The sequence below is a fragment of the Lithobates pipiens genome, unplaced genomic scaffold (genome assembly GCF_037356315.1).
Source record: "Lithobates pipiens isolate NorthernLeopardFrog02 unplaced genomic scaffold, aLitPip1_a1.2 Scaffold_28, whole genome shotgun sequence".
Classification (NCBI taxonomy): Eukaryota; Metazoa; Chordata; class Amphibia; order Anura; family Ranidae; genus Lithobates; species Lithobates pipiens.
Window position 1 is genome coordinate 61,456,360 of NW_027507789.1, and position 25,095 is coordinate 61,481,454.

The 25,095-nt window shown below is 40.9% G+C and overlaps 1 protein-coding gene across 2 annotated transcripts in view; it reads left to right on the plus strand.

The window, feature by feature from the left end:
• ST6GALNAC2 (ST6 N-acetylgalactosaminide alpha-2,6-sialyltransferase 2) overlaps window positions 1–25,095 on the plus strand; it is a 122,057-nt gene that overhangs the window by 62,522 nt on the left and 34,440 nt on the right. For both annotated transcript variants that reach the window (XM_077459295.1, XM_077459296.1), the window contains exons 3-5: window positions 7,761–7,850; window positions 7,941–7,995; window positions 17,485–17,668. In XM_077459295.1, coding sequence (XP_077315421.1) covers window positions 7,761–7,850; window positions 7,941–7,995; window positions 17,485–17,668 — 329 coding nt within the window. The remainder of the gene's footprint in view (window positions 1–7,760; window positions 7,851–7,940; window positions 7,996–17,484; window positions 17,669–25,095) is intronic.

The window sequence follows — 25,095 nt, forward strand, 5'->3', positions numbered from 1 at the left end:
TCAGGACTCGAGCTTCTTGTCATTCATTCCTTTACTCTATCGTCACTGTGACATCTGAGTACATAGAGTTGTCTTTGGTATGCAAAAAAGGTATTTGAGGTCAGAAGCTATACAACATCCAGAGACTATTAAAACAAAACCAAACATGTAATATATTGCAGCTTACCAACCTTTAGATGTGGTGGCTGCAATAGTTTTATTTTCTTTGGCATTTTTTTCTCTGTTTTCACCTGTATTCTGGCCAGTTAAGCCGCATACACTCGATCAGATTTTTTCCGACGGGAAATGTGTGATGACAGGATGTTGGCACAAAATCCGACTGTTTGTACGCTCCATCAGACAGTTGTCAGATTTTCCACGGACAAATGTTGAATGGCAGGTTTTAAAATTTTCTGCAGACAAATGTCTGTTGTCTAATTTTCTCAGCGTTTATAAACAAGTCCGTTGAACAACAAGTCCAAACATGCTCAGAAGCAAGGATGAGCCAGAAGCGGTCGGTCTTGTAAACTACCGTTCGTAATGAAGAATTAACATTCATGACGTGGCAAATTATGAGATCTCGAAATGCAGAGCACAATTCTCTTCTTCTTTAATGGGATAATAATGAAGCTGCTTTGCTGGTGATACCGATGGAGTTATTGCAAACAAATTTTCAAAGGCTCTTTTTTTCTAGTGGTATCAAGAATAATATTATTATGCTTTTTATTTTTTATTTTTTATTTTTTTAGGCAAGTTACCACAACACCATTATCCTGTAGTTTTTAAGATCAAAGATACAACTATGTTGGTTTCCCTTGTCAATTTTACATTGTATTTTTTTTAATGTAATTGCCTACTCCCAAACTGTCATTTGAAGTAAAACACATAGCTAAGTTTTATTCTACACTATTTTTTCATTCTGCATTAAAAAAAGAAAACAAATAAAATTAGACATGCTATCTGCCAATAGAACTTCAAAAATATAGAAAATATAACAAATCAAATCATTATTATTCAAACAAAAACTAAAATAAAAGCCTCATGCATGTGTGTCCTGCTTCGTAATATAGGGGTCAACAATGCCAAGAGTTGGCGAAAGCAGGGGTCCTTTATCTGGAGATAATTCCGAAAATCATCCGGATTATTCTCTTGGAGCTACCACAGCAAAGGCATATGACATAATGGGTCACGGTTAATAAAACAAACTATTTTTGGTCCAAGAACTCCTCCTCCTCTTGTTCCTGGACTGGACTTGGGTCAAAGCAATAACTCCAGGGCAAATAAAAATTAACACAATATCTCCTCCGATTCCGCAACATGTCTGGTTGACAAACGGCTGTTCAGAAACAAACTGAAAAGCGCAAACTGAAAAACGCTAAATGAAAAGCGCAATATGAATAGCGCGAATCAACACTCACCAAACGTCTACTAACACAAAATTAGCAGAAGGAGCCCAAAGGGTGGTGATAAAGAGCTGAAAAACCACTTAGTACGTCACTATGTTCACGTTTGTTGGCCAACAATTCCTTGCCGTTTGTATGCAAGACAAAATCCAGGCACATGCCTTCGGACAAAAGTCCAAAGTTTTGTCTGCAGAAAATCCGATAACACACCTCCTGTAGGAAACAGTTTTTTCCCTTTTGTGATAAAGGTTTTAAATGAATAAATACATGCTAATCATTTTATGCACATCTGCCAGTGTTAAATGGTTTGTCTCATACATGTAAACGGATACATTCTGCAGGATAGCTTGTGATTTTAAAAACCAACAGACTTACTGGTTGGATCATATATAAATAGAAGAAAGAAAGACTAAAAAAGAAAATGAATGCAGCCATCACATCTATGAATTGGTAAGATGCAATATAATAAATGTTTGCTTTTGGGCTTTATACTGCTTTACCACTTTGCCCTGTCCCTGTAAGATATGAAGATGCTAATTTACTAAACTGGAGATTGCTCAGCCTATAGAAAATTCTTTATTAAAATAAAGTAGATTTAAGCTTCATCCGTGGGATATTTATTTTACTAAAGCAAAGTGCATGATAAACAGATACAATTTTTTTGCACTTTTTTTTTACCCTTGTTCATGTCAGTGTGCTGCTGCTTGCCGCCAGCTTCTTTCAGCCACTTTCGGTCTACATGCACTCGCTCCAGTGTTGCACATTATTGCGCTGGATCGGCTTCCTGATATGGATAACAGGAAGACACCATCCCTCCGGGCGGCCATCATATGACGTCCTCGGCTTCCCGGCGTTGTAGGGGGCGCTCGTCCGCCTCGATGTCCACCGGGCACCTACGATTGCATGTCACAGAGCAGGAACATGGATCCAAGTCCTGTCAGGGGAGAAGAGACCGATCGTGTGTTCCTAGTATATAGGACAGTGATGGTGAACCTTGGCACCCCAGATGTTTTGGAACTACATTTCCCATGATGCTCATGCACTCTGCAGTGTAGCTGAGCATCATGGTAAATGTAGTTCCAAAACATCTGGGGTGCCAAGGTTTGCCATCACTGATATAGGAGCACCGATCAGTCTCCTCACCCAGTCAGTCCCCTCCCCCCACAGTTAGAATCACTCCCTAAGTAACACATTTAATCCCTTGATCGCCCCCTAGTGTTAACCCCTTCCCTGTCAGTGACATTTACACAGTAATCAGTGCATATTTATAGCACCAATCGCTGTATAGTTGTCAGGGGTCCCAAAATAGTGTCAAAAGTGTCCGATGTGTCTGTAGCAATGTCGCACTCCCGATAAAAATCGCAGATCGCTGCCATTACGATTAAAAAAAATAATAATAAAAATGCCATAAATCAATAACCTATTTTGTAGGCACTATAACTTTTGCGCAATCCAATCAATATAGGCTTGTGATTTTTTTTTTTTTTTTTTTTACCAAAAATAGGTAGAAGAATACATGTCGGCCTAAATTGAGGGAAACATTTTTATTTATTTTTTTATTGGGATATTTATTATAGTAAAAAATTGTCGGTCTTCTTTTGTTTATAGCACAAAAAATAAAAACCGCAGAGGTGATCAAATACCACCAAAATAAAGCTCTATTTGTGGGGAAAAAAATATCAAAATTTCATTTGGGTACAACATTGCCCGACCGCGTAATTGTCATTCAGAATGTTACAGTGCTGAAAGCTGAAAATTGGCCTGGGCAGGAAGGGGGTGAAAATGCCCTGTATTGAAGTGGCCTCTTATATCTGAATTATTTGTCACTCCCATTGGTAATATTAATCAATTCAAACAAGGTGTGCATGCCCACACACCAAAAAACCTGGCGACAACGCCTGAAGACTGTTAGGACTTTATTAGGTTGATTTGTTGGATATGTGTGTTTTCACTTATAGGTAGGGGTGCATTCCTCTCAGCCTGTCTCTATCTGCACTGCAGCATTTAAAGGGAGTATATGAGGAGGTATCAGAATTGTCCTAAAAACCCTTCCCTTTGAAAAAAATCCCTATTGCTCCTACATTTTCTGGACTCAAAGGACTGTCCAATGCTGCAGTGTACTAACACTCCTATCCCTGTTCTAGGGAGTAAGTGAGAACACACATATCCAACAAATCAACCTAATAAAGTCCTAACGTTCTTTAGGCGTCGTCCCTAGGTATTTTGGTGTGTGGTGTGTGTGGGACATTGTTTGAGTTGAGCACATCCATTGTAGCCTCAATCAGGGGAACATGTGACAGGGTGACAATGCAGGAGCACGGTTGGGACACAGATGACACACTATAATGTACAATGTAAAGTGCTACGTTAATTTAGAGCGGTAATAAATACCGGTAATAAAATAAATAAGAGGAATGAGCTGCTGTAGGGAACTTTGCCGGGTGTCCCTTGGTTATTTAAAGCGGGGTTCCACCCTAAAGTGGAACTTCCGCTCATCGGGAACCCTCCCCCCCTCCAGTGTCACAGTTGGCACCTTTCAGGGGGGAGGGGGGTGCAGATACCTGTCTAAGACAGGTATTTGCACCCACTTCTGGGCATAGACTCCCATGGGAGTCTATGCCTCTTCCTGTCCCAGTGCGCTGTCTGCTGGGACACACACGGGTCCCAGAGACAGCGCGGACCATTCCCATTACGCTGCGCGACTCGCACATGCACAGTAGGGAACCGGGAAGTGAACCTGCAACACTTCACTTCCTGATTCCCTCACTGAGAATGGCGACGGCAGCAGCCGAGAGATCAATCTGTCTCGGCTTCCGACATCGCTGGACCCCGGGACAGGTGAGTGTCCATTTATTAAAAGTCAGCAGCTGTAGTATTTATAGCTGCTGGCTTTTAATATTTTTTTTGAAGGTGGAATCCCTCTTTAAGAACTGTAATACTACGGGAGCCAGCGACAGGTACTGAGGCTTTATTCGGGTTGTGATGGTGACGTTCATCATGATTGATGCTGGACCTAAATTGGGGGACATTGTTTTTGCTTTTTGTTTTTGTTTTAATAAAGGCCTTGTCAAAAACTGTCTCTGTGATTTTAGTGATTTTTGACACTTTTTGGTGAATGAGTAGGGGGTATAATGTAACCCCTACTCATTCACATGGGGGGAGGCAGGATCTGGGGGGGCCACGATTTGCCTCGCCTGCAGACCCCCACAATCACTGGTCGGGGTTGTGGGGAAGAGGCCCTTGTCCCCGCTCGCTCGCCCCACCCCCCCTTCCTGTCCTGCCAGGCTGCATGCTCGAATACAGGTCTGGAATGGATTTTGGGGGTGACCATTTTTTATTTTATTTTGGCATGGAGTTCTCCTCAAAATCTATACCAGACCCAAAGGGCCTGCTTGAATAAGGCTCTGGTAAGGATTTGGGGGGACCCCATGTGGTTCTTTTTAAGGGTTCCCCTTAAACTCTATACCAGGCCCAAAGGCCTGGTATGGATTGTGTGTGGGCACGCTGTTCTTTTCTCAAATTTTATTCTTAGGTTCTTTGGTTTACATTCAGCTGAGTCATCGGCTGTTAAGGGCAACCGCTGCTTAACAACCAGCCATTGTTAAAGGCGCCGGTGGCCACCTGCTCCAAATTTGCATCTGAACCATATCTGAAGTCACAGCTGAATCACTGAACAGCTGCTTTAGAAATTTGCAGTGAAAACTGATCTGAAATTCACACCACACATGTGTGAACCTAAACTTAAAGTGGATGTAAATCCGATTCATGAAATTTGACCTACCACATATATCTGTAGTGTTTTCTTATTTCTCTCTCCAAAGCCATAAGTCCCGTGTCTTTATGCTGCTCCATTCTTCTGTTATTAGCATGATAACTTCTGACAAGTTCTCCTAGACGGGAGATAAAAGCAGCTGAAAATTTGTGTCGAGGTTGCTATAAATAGATTAGTAGAGAGCTTGTCTTGTCACAGCACAGCTCTGAATGTATCTTCATTCTTCTGCCAATGTGGAAGGGGGATATGTGCCTTTCCTCCAATCAGCTGTCTCCCAGTGTAAGGCAAGACTACACTGCTATTGCTGAATGAGGAAGTGAAAATTCTAGCCTGATATAAGAATTTTAACCACTTGACCACTGGGCACTTAAACCCCCTTCCTAACCAGACCAATTTTCAGCTTTCGGTGCTCTCACATTTGGAATGACAATTACTCAGTCATGCAACACTGTACCTATATGAAATTTTTGTCTCTCTTTTCACACAAATAGAGCTTTCTTTTGGTGGTATTTAATAACCGCTGGGTTTTTATTTTTTGCGCTATAAGTCAAAAAAGACTGAAAATTTGGTAAAATGTATTGCAAAGTATTGCCAGGGTATTGGCGAGTATTGGCGAAAAAAGCATTTGAAAATGCTAGTTGCTTGCTTGTCATGCTGATACTCTTCGGTACAGTAAACTGGAACAATTATGCAGGTCAGAACATTTTCTTGGCTATCAGCATCAGAGTAGAGCAGGGGTACAAAATATTTTTTTCGAGACAATATAATAGAGTTGTTTCATGATAAAGATATTGTTGAAATTATTATAACGTTCATCATTCCTATTACAAATTGTTGATTGATAAGTATTGGCAGAGTATTGCAGTGTTGCAGAGTATTGCAGTGCTGCAGAGTATTGCCCAGTGTTGCAGAGTATTGCAGAGTATTGCAAAAGTGTTGCAGAGTATTGGCAGAGTATTGCACAGTATGGGGAGAGTATTGGCACAGAGCAGCGCTGTGGGAACTACACATCCAGCCAACAGCGCTGCTGCCATCTCTCCACCTCTCCCCTCTCACTGTACCGATCGGTACAGAGAGGGGAGGGAGGAACCGGCGTCATGACGTGATGCCCGTTTGTTTACATGTGATCGCGGGCGTTTACCGCGATCCGTGATGCGCTGGGTCTTCTGGACCCGGCAGTCACGGATGTTTGCGGGAGAGCACCCCAGGGGTGAGCGCGAGAGCAACATTTTGGGAGGATGTCCATGGACGTCCACCCAGGAAAACACGACCGCGCTGTAGCCGTCTTTCGGCTATGGCTTGGTCGGCAAGTGGTAAAGTATATAGAAAGCTGAAGACAGCAGATTTACATGTAAAACTTATGTAGGAGGATTTTTTTTTATCTCTGTGTAACATCTGAGGCCATTCATTTCACTGGGTATATGAGAGTTTACATCCACTTTAAGGTAACCCTGCTACTTTGCCTTGCATGAGAAAACCACAGCTTTACTTCAAGCAAATCTCTCACTAAGCAAGACATAGCTGTTAAATGAGAGTACAAATACTTACCTGTCCCACTGCGTGTATTGCATGTTCTCATGTTCATGAATATCTGTAGACTATGACCAAATAAAAAAAGAGAGTAGCCCAGAGCATGGGATTACTCTCGGGAAATGGTGTAAAGGAAAGCACATGTAGATGAAAGTAAAGCTAATCCATTTTAATTCCATTAAATTAAAAATATTTAGTTAATTCTTCCGGATATGAATCTTTATTCATTTTAGTCTCTGGTATTATTTTACAACTGTGAAACAAAAAATAAAAAAGCATCCCATTTTCCATCCCAACTCCGCAGCTCGCCTTTCCTGCTGTTTTTGTTATCCATATCCTCAGCGCACCAGCCATCAGCCCAGTCCGCCACCTGTTCCCCCTTCGTTTAATCCAGCTTGTAGACACACAGCAGAACAGAATCCCTAACAGATGGGTTTCATAACTCACCCCCTTCTCATTCCTCTCTCTTGCAAATGTCACACATCTAAGTCTTGATGTCCCCTCTTAAGTTACCCCACAACATGCGTCTACCAAGCCCCTTGCCAGTTCCCTGTGTCTTGCCAGGCCTGCCACCTTTTATCTTTTTACAGGGCCCAGATATATTGACATATCATTTCCTCAAGGCCAGCAGAATGTGACACTGATAATGTCAGAAATGTGGGCAATGTCAATACTTTTCACATATTATTGTACTAGCTAGACACACTGGGATAATGCCAGACTCAAATGCACATACAATTTAAATTGGAACTCAATACCTGACAAGTCTGATGTGCTTAAAGTAAAAATATTCTAAAAGAAGTATCGGAGGCTGCCATTTATGTCTTCATTTTGAAAATGCTAGTTGCTTGCTTGTCATGCTGATACTCTTCGGTACAGTAAACTGAAACAATTATGCAGGTCAGAACATTTTCTTGGCTATCAACATCAGAGTAGAGCAGGGGTACAAAAAAATGTTTTCAGACAATATAATAGCGTTGTTTCATGATAAACATATTGTTGAAATTATTATAACGTTCATCATTCCTATTACAAATTGTTGATTGATAATTAAAAAATGTTTTTATGTTTTGCAGTGATTTCTGGCAAGGCCCTGGTCCTTCTAAAGTTTTAAAAAAATTAAATGGAAGCCTGGATTCTCCAGATAACCAGGCCAAGGAGGAAAGGTGAGATTCCAAAGCCAGATCAATTCTTTGTCTGACACTATTTCATTGTAATCAGTACAATCCTAAGACATACAAATCTGTTCCTTTCAGGAAAAGTGATATTAAGGAGGAAACAGCATTGCCAAAGTTGGTGACAAAAGCCAAGGTAAATAGTACCATTGCATAATGGTGACAACTTTGCATTGATGTTACACAATAAATGTGTGCTGAAAATTAAAACAAACACATGTAGTGTTAATGTGACGTAAGTGACATAAGTGGCATAAATGTGATATGACAAAAATAAAACAATAAATATGTCAATTAAAACATTAATAAAATTAATAAAGTGCTCACGTGCATCGAAGTGCTTTGTAACACAGATATAAGTGTCTGGTGGTATATAGGGAACAACACTAGTCCCACTTTAAATAGAAAAAAGTGCTATTGTGCAAAAAAACAAGTCTTTTTATAAACAATGCTGTGACTGTTGAAAAAAGTGCATATGCGTGGTATCCAGTACTAGCACTGCTGACATGCTTATAAATCCATGGGTCTAGAAATGGTTGACAGGTGTTGCAGATCATGCATTTGTGCTCTTATTCCAGTGGCCCCCTAGGTATTGAATGCTCACCTTGGATCGTGTGACTTAGCAGTTACGCTCAGTCAATACACGATTGTGAGCCACCCCTGAGTTCTGTAATGGTGACAGGATCCTGGGCTTCCATCACAGTATCACAGGAATAATGGGAAATAAAAAGCCTCCATAGTGTGATATCGGTATAAACGTTTTATTAAACAAATAAGAACAATCCCTCAATGGGGTACTCACATGTACCAGGTGCGTCAGTGCACCACTCTGTGTATGGCATGAAATAATACAGCGGCTGGTTTTGGAATGGTATATGCTTCCTCCTAGGGAGATAGACTGCCTTTTGTACGGTCCTGGCCCCACAGAGTTTTTCCAATGGGGCGAAATTCTTCCCATCTCTAATTGGTTGGGGTATTGTATTTACCAAATGTTTTGATGGAAGGCTTTTCTTCCATCCATTTATTTCCTTTATTTCCGATAGTGTTCTCATCTTCCCGTGTATAGTGATATCCCTTATTTGTGCGTTCCCCATTCTATCACCTAAAAGTGTTCCCTTTCCTGGGCAAAACAAATTTGTTCCAGAAAGTGCAATTAATGGTGAGTTATATGCCCATCTTTTTTGTCTGTATAGTGTATCCCAGATTTTAAATGCGTTTATAGTCAAATCATGTCCCTCCAAGTCTAGTTATCTCTGCTTACGTGGTACCCACATTTTTTTTATGTCATAATGTAGAGTATAAGATGTCCTATCATTTGAGCCCAGTCTTGCCACAAAGAGTTAATCCAGCTCTGAGCAATCCTCTTTTTATTGTTCACTGAGATAAATCTTGACAAACAGAGAAAAACTTCCTCAAATCCTCCCCCCTGCTGTGAGTGACAGGTGATTTACATATCTCGTGCACTAGCCTAAGACATACTTTATATTTTAATTCCCAACCCCACTCCTTTCTTCAGCAGCTCTGCAAGGATTGGTTGTTCCACACCTCAGCATGATTTGGCATGCTGAAGTCATGTGGGGACTTTTCTGGGTTTTGACTGGATGTTAGTGATCATAGCAGAAGTTCAGTGTAAGAAATACACAGGAGAAAATGCATGTTGATAAGGGGAGTGTAGAGGTGGGTGGGGAGTCTACTGACATCACGACTCCACCCACTGAGCCCTGGAAAACAGACCCACCCACAAAATCTGCAGTTTTTCGAGTCTCGTAGCAGGCAGAGGAGAGACATTTGACAGATAAGTATGCATGCAGGAGGCATGTATATCCTTCTAGATAACCAATATCGCAGTAGTTTAGAAAGGATGAGAGTGGGTTTACATCCACTTTAACATATTTTCAATCTTAATCCACTTTTTTCTTTTTTTTTCTTTTATTAACCCATTCTACCATCCGTGAAATGATTACTAACTTATAATATCTATTTATATCTGGGGTTGCTAGACCTCTGTGTTTTTTTACCTAGTGATTATTGCAAATTTTACTCTTGTTTTTTTATTTTAGCATACGTATTTTATCATCATTGTTTTTACTGTTGTTATTGTTGAAAAAACTCTGTGGTATATCTATTGGTAACATTTGGAATTTATATATTATTTTGGGAAGGATCACCATTTTAAGCATATTTATCCTTCCTATCCATGATATAGATTGCAGTGAGCCCCTCCTTAATTCCGCTTTGATCTCATTTAGTAATGGGATTTAATTTGTCAGGTATAACTTCTTGGCGGTAGGTGTCAATTTAATTCCTAGATATGGTAACTCTTTTTTCACCCATGTGAATGGAAATTCCCTTTGTAATACAATTTCTTAATTTTTCCCTACTCCTATATTTAATATTTCTGTTTTGATGCGCTTTATTTTAAAATTTGAGAGTTCACCATATTTGTTTATCTCTTTAATTATGTTTGGCAGCCTCACCCTTGGGTTGGTTACATACATAAGGACATCGTCCGTGTATGACACGATTTTATATTCCTCATCACCCACCTTCGCCCCTCCTATGTCTTGGTTATTCTGTAAGGTTGCTAGGAATGGTTCCATCGATAACACACATAGGAGTGGCGAGAGTGAGCACCCCTGTCTCATTCCATTATACATTTCGAAAGACGGTGACAGTTTCCCATTGAATTTAACCATAGCTGTTGGCCGATTGTACAGATTTTTGATCCATCGCATAATTTTAGGTCCAAGTCCCAAATGTTGGAGAGTATCCATTATGAGTCCCCAGTCTACCCTGTCAAAAGCTTTTTCTGCATCAATTGACAGGAGTAGAACTGGGGATCCCTTATTTTCCCCTTTTCGCAACATTAACACTATTTTTATGCTATTGCCTCTGCCCTCTCTGCCAGGTACAAACCCTGTTTGGTCCATCCACATTGGTATCATTTTTTTTCAATCTCCTTGATTTTCACGTAGATTTTCGTATCAGCATTTAATAAGGCTATAGGCCTATAATTGGCGGAGATGGTTTTGTCTTTTCCTTCTTTGGGTATTATTGTGAAATGAGCTAATGGTGACTCTGGCCTTGTTTCTTCCTCTGCCCCTAACTTATTAAATTAGTCGCACAGCTTTGGGATCAGTTGGTTTTGAAATGTTTTATAGTATTTGAACGTGAACCCATCTGGACCTGGGCTTTTGCCTGCAGGGGTTTCTTTTATCACCATTTTAATTTCATCTTGCGTGATTGGTTTTTCCAACTCTGTCAATTGTTCAACTTGTATTTTTGGTAATTGGACCTTCATTAGGTAATCTTACATGTTTATTTGTCTTAATTCTTTTTCTTCTTGTGTCTCTTGGTTTCTTATTGCATAAAGTGCGCTATAATTTGATTGGAAGGCCAATACAACATCTGTTGTCTTATTTACCATTTCTCCTTTCTCATTTTTTATCTTTTCGATATAATTTAGGTCTTCTTTTTTTCTTATGATTTTTTGCAAGGTGCTTCCCTGGCTTGGACCATCCCCTCTCTGTGCAAATCTCCTCACTAAGGATTCTGTGGATAGGAAGGCGGAATTGGTGGCCCGTAGTATGTTTATGATTGCTGGCTTGGCACTAAGGCTAGTTTTGGCCACAACCCTTATATCAGAGACACATAGTGAATGGGCAAAACTCTTACGCTATGGTCTGGGTAAGGAGCAGATGTCTCTGATTTATGTGGAGCTGGTGGGTGAAGAGGCCAGGCCTGCAAGTACGTGTGTGACTCATCCATTGATGTGGCACCATTACTTTTCAAGCTCTCCATATCAGCGGTAGTGTTTTGGAGAGTTCTTTGGCTTAAAGCGTTTTGTTACCCCAACACTGTTCTCTTTGTATTGCTTCCTTTATGTGACATCCCTGGTGTTCCTGCCAGTCCCTCTGCTTTCCTACTAAAAATTGGCCACACTAAGCAGGAGAACACACCGTGGTCAATTCTTTAGCTATGCTGGGAACTTAGTGTGCTCTCCTCCAATGATCAGACTTGTCCTGACACACCCCAGCTGAACAGCCATTCACTGGGGGGTTCTGTGTCCTGCTGCTTCTTCTCCTCCCTCAGCTCCTATGTATCTGAGAACAGAGGGAATGTGATCACTTATAACAAAAAACATTATAAATACCTTTTTTCCTTTTTTTTTTTATATCTATATTTTCAAAACATTTTTGTATTTAATTTCTATTTTAACCACTTGCCTACAGGGCACTTTCACCCCCCTCCTGCCCAGGCCAGTTTTCAGCTTTCAGCACTGTCACACTTTGAATGACAATTGCGTCGTCATGCTACACTGTAACCATGTGAAATTTTTATAATTTTCATCACTGCTGGGTTTTTTATTTTTTACAAAAAAAAATAAAAAAATTGCAAAGAAAAAAAGTTTTTCTTAGTTTCTGTCACTTCTGTAATTTTTCTCCTTCGCTGATGTGTGCTGATGAGGTGGCACTGATAAGCTTCACTGATGGGCACTGATGAGGTGGCACTTATAGGCACTGATGAGGTGGCACTTATCGGCACTGAGTAGGTGGCACTGATGAGGAGGCAATAATATGCCGCACTTATGGGTACTGATGGGTGGCACTGATGAGCACTTATAGACAGCACTGGTGGGCACTGATAGGTGGCACTGATAGCCAGCACTGACTTCATCACTAACAGGCAGTGATTGGTGGCACTTGTGGGCACTGATTGCTGGCACTGGTGGAGCTTTATTGTAACCAAGGCACTGATCATCAATACCCTGATTACATGTCTCAGTGTCTCCTGTGAGGCAATGCCGGCTCTCTTTTCCAAACAATCAGTGTGAGGCGATGTGAGCCGATTACCTGCATTTCCGTATTTACAAGTGACCGCCTGTGATTGGGCACAGCCGATCACATGGTTAAAGAGCAACAGCTCTTTACAGAGATCGGGGTCATACTGTATCCTAGCAATGCAGGCACTCATTGTTCCTTCATACGACGTCCATCCAGAACGAGAGCCGCACCGTCCCTCCTTCATTTGACTGTGGGCGGGCGCCAAAAAGTTCAACTGAATGGGTTCTTTTACAAGGTGGTCCTTTACACTCACTTTAAGTGTTGGTCTGCAGACCTGGCAGATTTACCCTCCTTCCAGAGAGAACATCTCTTTGTTGCCACCCTGGATGACAATTTTTCTTTGTTTTCACTTGGTAATCCTGCCAGTAACACACTTTCTGGCCTGGAGTGACAACGGGCACTCAACATACATATCGCCCTAGGAGTGCAGCGTTTTCACCCTAGGACAAAAAGTGCAGTGGGACTACGGAAAGTGTTTCCTGTACTCGTCTCTGTAAAATGAGTCAAGTTCACAGGAAGTTGTAACCTTACAAAGTTTCTAACAGAATCAACAGGTATTTTTTGTCTTACCGAACAGATATAACAAAATGCTTCAATGATATAGTTAACAGACTAAAATGGAGCAAATACAGGAAGTTTATTGTCAGGGTTTAGAAACACTTCTAACTCTTTGTGGCACAGCCAATGTTAACAATTATCTGCAGTGTCCAGCCACACAATTGTGATTTTTCACCTCCTTGCTGTATTAAAATGTAACATCATATATCTGGCTTGAAGATACAAAATTGTTAATTTTCCACTGCCAACTGGGATATAATGGGATATTTGTCTGTTCTCCAAACATCCTCCAATTACTACTTAGAGTACATCCAGACATAAATATTTTTACATGATTTTCTGGACAGACATTACATTTTTTCTACATGCATCTGGAACACTCTAGTGATATAATTGTTTCATCTATTCAGCCAGGTTGAATTACATGCACAATTAATTTTGGACATTGGAAATTATATACACTTTCAGACATCCCAGCACTTCTGGCCCAGTGATTCAGAACATCTGTGACCATCAGTCTCCAACATCTGCATTTTTTGGCAAATTGACTATTAATCTGACATTTATCACAGAAATAAGTGTGGTGTCATGGCTTTAAAGCTTTCCACAGAAAATAGGTGAAATTATCAAATCCGCATTAGGTTACAGCCTAATGTCAGTGGTGCATAATGGGAGAATCTATTGGGAGAACTGATTAGCAAACCTGCTCTGCTCACTATTGTTCTTCCCTATGAGAAGCCAGCACCAACTCTCACGCCGCCGTCTCCCATTTCCATGGAGGTAAGTTGAGTTTGCTGGACTGTGCCCCACTTTGCAGTCCTTTCTTCCTGAGAGGGTTTAGATTGCCTCTGAATGTCCTATTCAACTACTATTCAAATCCATGGACATTCTAAGGGGTTGACATATATGTGCCCACCTGTAGGGTACAAAAGATCCTATGTAAGTAAAACTCTAAGGCCCCATTCACACTGGGCTTTTTGTAGCCTGAAGCTACAAAATGCTGGAGGGGAAAAAATCAATTATTCTCTATGGAGATGGTTTACATCTCCACTCCAAAATGCCTGAAGCCAGAAGCTCAGAAACGCCTGAAGCTCAAACAAGTTCTGGAACTTTTTTTTTTTTTAGGCAGATTTGGGCGTTTTTTCTTCTTTTTACATTGGTGACCTCTTGCCCTGCACAAAATGGTGGCAAAATGCCATTAAAAACGGCACGAAATCGCTTTAAAAAAACGCTAGTGTAAGTTCACGTAAAACCAAAAACTCACACGATAGGTTCTTAAAATGTTAGTATATGTAACCCCTAAAAGTAAACTTATTTTTTTTTTTTGCTCCTTCTGGGTTTGTTAAATATACAATAGAAGGCCAATTCACATTTAAGCAGTCTGTTGCGGTGCGTTAATGCACATGTGTTAACATGCAGTGACTTAATGCAGCTTGCTTGTTATGAATGGGCTGCTAGCCCACCATAATCTACTTTTAACAAAGCAGCACAACCTAACACACAGTATATGCATTGTGGTGCACTACAGCGAATTGCGCTCTACTGTACAGTGCAGTGTGGTGCCATTGACAGTGATTGGCACATAGAGTAGGTGCACTGCTCTACATTGTGGTAGCACATGTTAAAGCTTGCGTTGTCACAAAGCACAAGTGTGAATGGACCTTGAAAGTATATTGTTATATTTGTTTGATAAGTGCAAAAACCCGTCGATCCTGCCAGAAATCTTGTAAACTGAACTTGGTAAAATGCACTCTTGGCTGTTTGGCCAAGAATGTTCCGTATGGCTTCTTCTTTAAAAGTAAATTTAAAAAATCAGCTTTTGTTGAGTCTAGTGAGGCAGACAGGGACACCCAGGGAAAGTATTTCAGCCGATTCAGCAGGTATCAGCTGAAATTTAATATGCATATAGGCAGCTTTAGACTTCAAATAATTTGATTCCTGAGACTGGGTACACACAGGCCAAATATCGACCAGTTAAAAAGTAGCCAGCCAACATTCAGTTAATGTGTACAGCTGTCTTTCTGACAGAAGCTGGTCTAACAATGGCTTTTTTCGAAGAAACATGCTGGAAAACCAGCATCTGATTAGTGTGTTCTGGCAAGGGGAAGTCCCCCTGCCAGAACACAAAGGTACAGGGGGGTGATAGCCGCACTAACATCACGTGTGTTTGTATGGCGATCTGTCCATTTTTACATGTGTCAGCTTTACGTGTGTACCAGGCTTAGCACCTCATACAATATCTGCTCTAAAGCCTCGTACACACGATCGGATTGTTCATAACAGAGTGCCTAAAATCCGACTGTGAGTACGCTCCACCAGACAATTGTTGTGCAACTTACTTTCCACCAACAAATGTTGGATGGCAGGCTAGTAAAGCCCCGTACACACGATCAGAAGCGTGGAATTTTGTCCGAAGGGCGTTGGCCCAAACTTGTCTCGCATACACACGGCCACACAATTGTGGCCGGCAATTACGAACGTAGTGATGTACTATACGTACTACGTGGTTTTTCGGCTCCTTAGCGCCACCCTTTCGGCTCCTGATAATTTTGTGTTAGTAGAAATTTGGTGAGTGTTGATTCGTGCTTTTCTTTTCGCACTTTGCATTTAGCGCTTTTCATTTAGCGCTTTTCATTTTATGCTTTTCAGTTTGTTTCTGAATGGCTGTTCATCAACCAGACATGCTGTGGAATCGGAGGAGATAACGTGTTATTTATTATTGGTCTTGGAGTTATTGCTTTGACATAATTTTTTTGGTTGAATAATGATTTGATATATTTTCTATATTTTTGGATGCATAGAATGCACTTTTTAGTTAAGTTCTATTGGCAGATAGCATGTCTAATTTGACTTGTTTTCTTTTTTTAATGCACAATAAAAAAATAGTGGAGAATAATACTTGGCTATGTGTTTTACTTCAAATGACAGTTTGGCAGTAGGCAGTTACATTTAAAAAAATACAATGTAAAATTGACAAGGGACACCATCATAGTTGTATCTTTGATCTTAAAAACTACAGGATAATGGTGTTGTGGTAACTTGCACAAATAAAAATAAAAAATAAAACATAAAAATATTATTCTTGATATCACTAGAAAAAAAAAATGTTTGCAATAACTCCATTCAGTATCACCAGAAAAGCAGCTTCATTATTATCCCATTAAAGAAGAATAGAATGTGCGCTGCATTTGGAGATTTCATAATTTGCCACGTCACGAATGTTAATTCTCCATTATAAATGCTAGTTTACATGACCGACCGCTTCTGGCTCCTCCTTGCTTCTGAGCATGCGTGTTTGTACTTTGGACTTTTGTCCCACGGACTTGTGTACACACGATTGGAATATCCAACAACAGACATTTGTCCGCAGAAAATTTTAAAACCTGCCATCGAATATTTGTCTGTCAGAAATTCTGATCGTGTGTACGCAGCTTTAATTTTCGGCGGACAACGGTATGTTATCAGATTTTCCTATCGTGTGTACACAAATCTATCACACAAAAGTGCAAAGTACAAACGCAAGTGCTCGGAATCAGTGCTCACCAAACACGACATTAGCAGAAGGCGCCCAAAGGGTGGCACTCAAGCTGAAATTCCACGTTGTACGTCACTACGTTTGTGTTTGTTGGCTGACAATTGTGTACTGTTAGGCCTCTTTCACACGGCCGATCCGTTCATGTCCGCCTGTCAGTTTTTCAGGCGGACTGAATGGATGCTCCATAGACCTCTATGCCCTATCCGCTGACATCCTACCCGCTCAGATCCGAAAAAGTGTGACGGAGGAAAAAACTATTTTTCCATCCATCATCGGATCGGGTGACGATGGACTGTGTGGTCCGTCGTCATCTGATCTCCCATAGGGGAGACCATCACTCTGACAGGTCCGTCCCTGCACAGAGTGCAGAGACGGACTTGTCATCTTCCTGCTCCACCGATCCATGCTGAGCAAGCGGGTATCCACGGGGTGGATCATCACTGATCCGCCCCGTGTGAAAGACCTTCGGACAAAAGCCGGATGCTTTGTTGGCCAACAATCCAAACATGTGTACGAGGCTTAAGATATTGTAAAATAGCATGGCAGGCAAAGATAGCAGTGTCCTACATACTGTAATTTATGAAGAAAAATATTATCTTGCACAAAATTTAGTGGTTTCTGAGGATCTCAGTTGAACGCAATGAACATATGTTCGAATGAACTGTATGTAATTCTCTACTTTTTTCAGACTCAGCACCCTGCCTCAGCCTGCCCTGACAATCTACGTACTCGAGTGCAGAAATCTTCTTTCAGAAAGATATTCAACTTTGACACCCCGGTACTCATGTGGGACCGTCATTTAACGACAAAGACTACAAAAAACCTCACCCAGAAGCTAGCACCATATGGATGGAAAGATATTCCTATAGAAGGTAATTGGTTTCATTTGCTTATCAGAGTAGCTAAGGAAAGCCTGGTGTCTGTATCTGGAGTATGTGAGACTGTGCAATGCACAAGTTACAGCACCCAACAAAAGAATGTGATCCTCTTACAACTCATCACATACAGGACCTATACAAAATACATACACTGTATATATCCTTCCTAGGTGACCTCTTTATACAGTCTTGTTTGATGGTGTTATTAGCACACTGTCTCTTCTCACTTATTCAAACAGCTCGTACTCATCTATTAATTTTAATGAATCAAAGTGCAAATTCCTAACAGACCTCTACCACATCCTAATGTGTAATATTATCCTGTTGACACCAACACGTACCCAGAGGAGAATCCATCTTCAATATGGAGACGGCAGAATACGTCTGTGACATTTCAGTAGAGCATATCAGATCTTTGAAACAATGACATTACTTATTTTTGGTGGAAACACACAAAGTTTCAGTGTCCTAAATTCCTGCGCTGGAGGACACAAAAAGCAGTATTGTGGGTGTTGGAATTAAACACATAGAGGAGGGGGTGGGGGGGGTGGGGGTAATGTGCTGAGCTGCATTTTACTGACACTGACAGATGCCACTAGTTCTCAAAGTGGTAACCTATATAAACGCCATCCAAAATATTGCATTAGCCATTAGAATGCAAACGTTTTGTTTGCAATTTTCAGTGCCCATAGTGTTAACCACTTAACCTCCAGAAGGTTTTACCCCTTCATGACCAGACCATTTTTTGCTATTCAGCACTGTGCTACTTTAACTGCCAATTGCTGAGTTATACAACACTGTACCCACATTAAATCTATATAATTTTTATCACACAAATAGAGCTTTCTTTTGGTGGTATTTAACCACTTCAGCCCCGGACCATTTTGCTGGTCAAAGACCAGAACACTTTTTGCGATTCGGCACTGCGTCGCTTTAACTGACAATTGCGGTCGTGCGGCGTGGCTCCCAAACAAAATTGATGTCCTTTTTTTACCACAAATAGAGCTTTATTTTGGTGGTATTTGATCACCCCTGCGGTTTTTATTTTTTGTGCTATAAACAAAAATAGAGCGACAATTTTGAAAAAAACGCATCCTTTTTTCCTTTTTGTTATAATAAATATCCCCCAAAAATATATAAAAAAAAATAAAATTTCCCTCAGTTTAGGCTGATATGTATTCTTCTACATATTTTTGTTTAAAAAAAAATCGCAATAAGCGAATATTGATTGGTTTGCGCAAAAGTTATAGCGTTTACAAAATAGGGGATAGTTTTATTGCATTTTTATTAATATTTTTTTTTTTACTAGTAATGGCGGTGATCAGCGATTTTTATTGTAACTATGACATTATGGTGGACACATCGGACATTTTTGACACGTTTTTGGGACCATTGTCATTTATACAGCAATCACTGCTATATAAATGCTGTGATTCCTGTGTAAATGACACTGGCAGTGAAGGAGTTAACCAGTGGGTGGCAGCATAGGGGTTAAGTGTTCCTAGGGGTGTGTTACTAACTGTTGGGGGCTGGGCTTTAATTTAGTGAACACTGATCTCTGCTCCAATCACATGGAGCAGAGATCAGCGTCACTAGTTGCTAGGCAGAATGGGGAAATGCTGTTTACAATGGCATTTCCTCGTTCAGCCGCCCCGTGAGACAATCGTGGTATGCCCGCGGCGATCAAGTCCGCGGGATCAGCGACCGGACTCATGGGGGTCGGGACCAGCACGCGAGCGCGCCGCCGGCGGCGCTCTCGCAATGCCAGGGCGGCATTAAAGATTGGACGTACCTGTATGCCAATATGCCTGCCCGTGGTGCTATTCTGCCGACGTACATCGGCGTGCGCTGGTTGGGAACCGGTTAATCACCACTGAGTTTTTTTATTTCTTGCTATATAAACAAAATAAAAAAATGCAGAACATTTAAAAAAACATGTTTTTCTTGGTTTCTGTTTTAAAATTAAGCAAACAAATAATTCTTCATAAATTCAGGTCATAATATAGTCTATTACATTTCTTCTGTAAAAATAACCCAAATCAGTATATATATTATTTAGTCTGTTAAAAAGTTATAGAGTCTACAAACTACAGGATATATACACTGCTCAAAAAAATGAAGTGAAATGTGATTATTTGTGATATAATAGATTAATTAAATAAATAAAGAATAATGAAGAAGAAAAAGAAATGCATGTGATGAGAAAGCAGCACTGCCAACAGGGAAATGGTGGCGATAAGGAGATGGGACTCAAGTTGACGTGGACGTAAGTTATGCCACAAATATGTTGACGAGAGCAAATGGCGTGCTGCACACTGATGTATAAAAAAAAAAAAAAAAATGAAAAACATTTTGAAAACATATTAGATCTCAATGGGGGAAAAATATCATGCTAGATATCTATACTGATATGGACCGGGTAATGTGTTAGGACTGAAAGGATGCCACATCGTTTGATGGAAATTAAAAGTATCAACCTACAGAGGGCTGAATTCAAAGACACCTTGAAAATCAAAGTGAAAAAATGATGCAGCAGGATAGTCCATTTTGCTGAAATTTCATTGCAGCAACTCAAAATGGTACTCTGTAGTTTGTATGGCCCCGACGTGCTTGTATGCATGCCTGACAACGTTGGGGCATGTGCTCCTAATGAGTCGACGGATGGTGTCCTAGGGTATTTCCTCCCAGATCTGGACCAGGGCATCACTGAGCTCCTGAAACAGACCTATAACCTGGCAGCGTTGGATGGACCGAAACATAGGTGTCCCTGAGGTGTTCTATTGGATTTAGGTCAGACAAGCGTCGGGGCCATTCAATGGTATCAAATCATTCACTCTGGCTGCATACTCTCGCCATATGAGACAGGGCATTGTCATGCATCAGGAGGAACCCAGGACCCACTGCATCAGCATAGGGTCTGACAGTGGGTCCACGGATTTCATCCCGATGCACAATGGCAGTCAAGGTGCCATTGTCTAGTCTTTAGAGGTCTTTGCATCCCTCCATGGATATGCCTCCCCAGACCATCACTGACCCATCACCAAACCGGTCATGCTGAACAATGTTACAGGCAGCATATTGCTCTCCAGGTCTTCTCCAGACCCCTTCACGTCTGTCATATGTGCTCAGGGTGAACCTGTTCTCATCTGTGAAAAGCACAAGGCACCAGGGGAGCACATGGGACCCTCAGGCCACGCTCATGAAGTCTGTTTCTGATTGTTTAGTCAGAGATATTCACACCAGTGGCCTGCTGGAGGTCATTTTGTAGGGCTCTGGCAGTGTTCATCCTGTTCCTCCTTGCACAAAGGAGAAGATAGTGGTCCTGCTGATGGGTTAAGGACCTTCTACGGTCCTGTCCAGCTCTCCTAGGGTGTACAGCCTGTCTCCTGGAATGTCCTCCATGCTCTTGAGACTGTGCTGGGAAACACAGCAAACCTTCTGGCAATGGCATTTATTGATTTGCCATCCTGGAGGAGTTGGACTGCCTGTGCAACCTCTATAGGGGTCCAGGTATCTCCTCATGCTAACAGTAGTGACAATGACCCTAGCCAAATGCAAAACTAGTGAAAACAGTCAGAAAAGATGAGTAGGGAAACATGTCAGTGTCCTCCACCTGTAAAACCATTCCTGTTTTGGAGGATGTCTTATTTTTGTCCATCTAGTGCACCTATTGTTCATTTCAATAACACCAAAGCAGCTGAAACTGACTAACAACCCCCTCTGCTACTTAACTGACTAGATCAATATCCCGGGAGTTTAATTGACATGATGCTATACTCTGATTAAAAAGTGTTCTTTTAACTTTTTTGAGCATTGTATTTGAAAATTGATCAGTCCCGATGTACTTATTGCCTTATCTCATTTCTTGGGGACCTAAAATGGCAGGACAGTACAAATATCCTCCAAAATTTTTTGGAAAGTAGACAATCCAATCACAGATCACACACAGTAGTAAACAATGATGTTTACTAGGTGATGGATTGCTGTGATCGGTGACAGCAATCATGTGGTATCTGGGCTGGTCAAAGTGGCCTGATACCGAGCACCATGATCAGCTGTGAGCGGGCGATGTACCGGTACATTCTCCGGGAATAACAGAGCTGCCAGCCAGCAGTAATGTCACTACTGCTGGTCAGCAAGCAGTTAATTAGCACCTTACATAGTTACTAAGAGCTCAATTCACTAACATGTTACATGCAATATTTTGATCATGTGTCTGCTGGGCTGCATGCTCTGATAAAGGTCTGGTGTGTACTGTGAGGGGGACCTCACACCATTTAAAAAGAAAAAAATACTTTGTTCTTTTGTTTAACCACTTCAGTTCCAGAAGGTTTACTCCCTTCATGACCAGGCCATTTTTTTTGCAATACGGCACTGTGTAACTTTAAATGACAATTGCATGGTCCTGCAACGCTATACCCAAATAAAATTGATGAGGTTTTTTTCCCACAAATAGAGCTTTCTTTTGGTGGTATTTGATTTTTTAATTGTTTGCGCTATAAACAAAAAAAAAACGATAATTTTGAGGGGAAAAAAACAATATTTTTTTCTTTCTGCTATAAAGCAAATCCAATATAAAAAATGTAAAAAAAATCGAATTTCTTCATTAATTTAGGCCAATATGTGTTCTGCTACATATTTTTGGTAAACAAAAATCCCAATAAGCGTATATTGATTGGTTTACGCAAAAGCTATAGCGTCTACAAACTATGGGATATATTTTTGGTATTTTCTATTTATTTATTTTTACTAGTAATGGCGGCAACCAGCGACTTTATTCTGGAGTATGACATTGTGGTGAACAAATCAGACACCTAACTGACACTTTAGACATTTTTTGGGGACCAGTGACACTAATACAGTTATCAGTGCTACAAAATATGCACTGTCACTGTATTAATGACACTGGCAGGGCAGGGGCATCAAAGGTTTAAATGTGTTCCTAGGGAGTCCTTGGTTACTGTGTGGGGGTGCTTGTACTGTGGGAAGGCAGAGATCCATGTTCCTGCTTAGCAGCAATACAGGATCACAGCCTTCCCTTGTCACAGAACAGCAATCTGCCTTGTTTACATAGGCAGATCACGTTTCTGCCTGGCTCCCGAGCGGTCAGCGGGACATCACATCCGCCGGACCATGCTGATTGGCTGCCCCTGTGCCCAATCACAGCGGGAGTGGGTTGCCAGCAGCACAAATGCGCGCCCCCAGACCTGGAAGTGCAGGATCACAGACAGGTCCATGATTCTGCCCCGAGCGGCTGCCCTGCTGCATTAAACATGCGTGGGACGGTTGACATCTGGTTAATATATGGTAAATAAACCAGAACAAATTACCTAGTTCAATAGCAATGTGTAAGCGAGCGTTCATGTGTGTCTCTCAAAAACCCGAACAATACCCAATGCACAGCTGAATCCCACCAATCAACACACACAAAGCCAGGTGCCAGCCTCCCCATAGCAATTACTCAACCAGATACAAATAATATATACAGTTGTGCTCATAGGTTTACATACCCTGACAGAATTTATGATTTCTTGGCCATTTTTAAGGGAATATGATTGATAACACAAAACGTTTCTTTCACTCATGGTTAGTGTTTGGTTGAAGCCATTTATTATCCAACTGTGATTACTCTTTTTAAATCATAATCAAAACAGAAACTACCCAAATTACCCTGATCAAAAGTTTACATACCCTGGTGATTTTGGCCTGATAACATGCACACAAGATGACACAAAGGGGTTTGAATGGCTATTAAAGGTAACCATCCTCACCTGTGATCTCTTTGCTTGTAATGAGTGTGTGTGTATAAAAGGTCAATGAGTTTCTGGACTCCTGACAGACCCTTGCACCTTTCATCCAGTGCTGCACTGACGTTTTTGGATTCTGAATCATGGGGAAAGCAAATGAATTGTCAAAGGATCTGCGGGAAAAGGTAGTTGAGCTGTATAAAACAGGAAAGTGATATAAAAAGATATCCAAGGAATTGAGAATGCCAATCAGCAGTGTTCAAACTCAAATCAAGAAGTGGAAAATGAGGGGTTCTGTTGAAACCAAACCACGTCAGCCACAACTGCCAGGAAGATTGTTCGGTATGCAAAGAAAAACCCACAAATAACTTCAGGTGAAATATAGGACATGTGGTGTGGCTGTTTCAAGATGCACAATAAGGAGTCACTTGCAGAAAGATGGGCTGCATGGTCAAGTCACCAGAAGAAAGCAATTACTACACAAATACTAAAAAGTATGCCTCTTACAATAGCCAAACAGCACAGAGACAAGCCTTTCAAACCTTCTGGCACAAAGTCATTTGGAGTGATGAGACCAAATTTGAGCTTTTTGGCCACAACCATAAACACTTTATTTGGTGAAGCGTCAACAAGGTCTATGATGAAAGGGGCACCATTCCTACTGTGAAACACGGAGGTGGATCACTGATGTTTTGGGGATGTGTGCGCTACAAAGGCACAGGAAATTTGGTCAAAATTGATGGCAAGATGAAAGTAGTATGTTATCAGAAAATACTGAAGGAACATTTGCATTCATCAGCCAGGAAGCTGCACATGGGACGTACTTGGACATTCTAACATGACAATGATCCAGAACACAAGGCTAAGTCGACCTGTCATTGGCTACAGCAGAATAAAGTGAAGGTTCTGGAGTGGCCATCTTAGTCTCCTGACATCAATATCATTGAGCCACTCTGGGAAGATCTCAAACAAGCAGTTCATGCAAGACAGCCAAAGAATTTACAGGAACTGGCTTTTTGCAAAGAGGAATGGGCAACTTTACCATCTTCTAAGCTTTGCCGTCTCAAAAGATAAAGAGCCTAACCCACAAATACCACAAAAGACTGTCATTGATGTTATAGGGGGCAATACACGGTATTAGGAACTGGGGTATGTAAACTTTTGACCAGGGTCATTTGGGTAGTTTCTGTTGTCATTATGATTTAAAAAGAGTAAACACAGTTGACTGATAATAAATGGTTTCAGCCAAACACTAACCATGAGTGAAAGAAAAGTTTTTGTGTTATCATTCATATTCTCTGAAAAATGGCCAGAAATCATAAATTCTGCCAGGGTATGTAAACGTATGAGCACAACTGTATAAATGCATACAAAGTAAATATAAAATCCTATTAATATGAATATACACAATAAGATATATATAAAAAAATACATTGAATAATGAGCGTAATTTTTTTTTTTAACTACACGTCACTTATAAAACAACTAGTATCAAGCTCTGCATTAGGGCCCCTTGGGCGAAAGATATCTATGGTGTATATTAGTTTTGTTTCTGTCTTTGATATACTATGTACCCTATTTATCCCCCTCCATTATGGTCTTACATATTCAACTCCTCAGAACTGTAAACTGCTAGCGTCTCTATTATGAACCTCTCTGTAATGGAGAGAGATG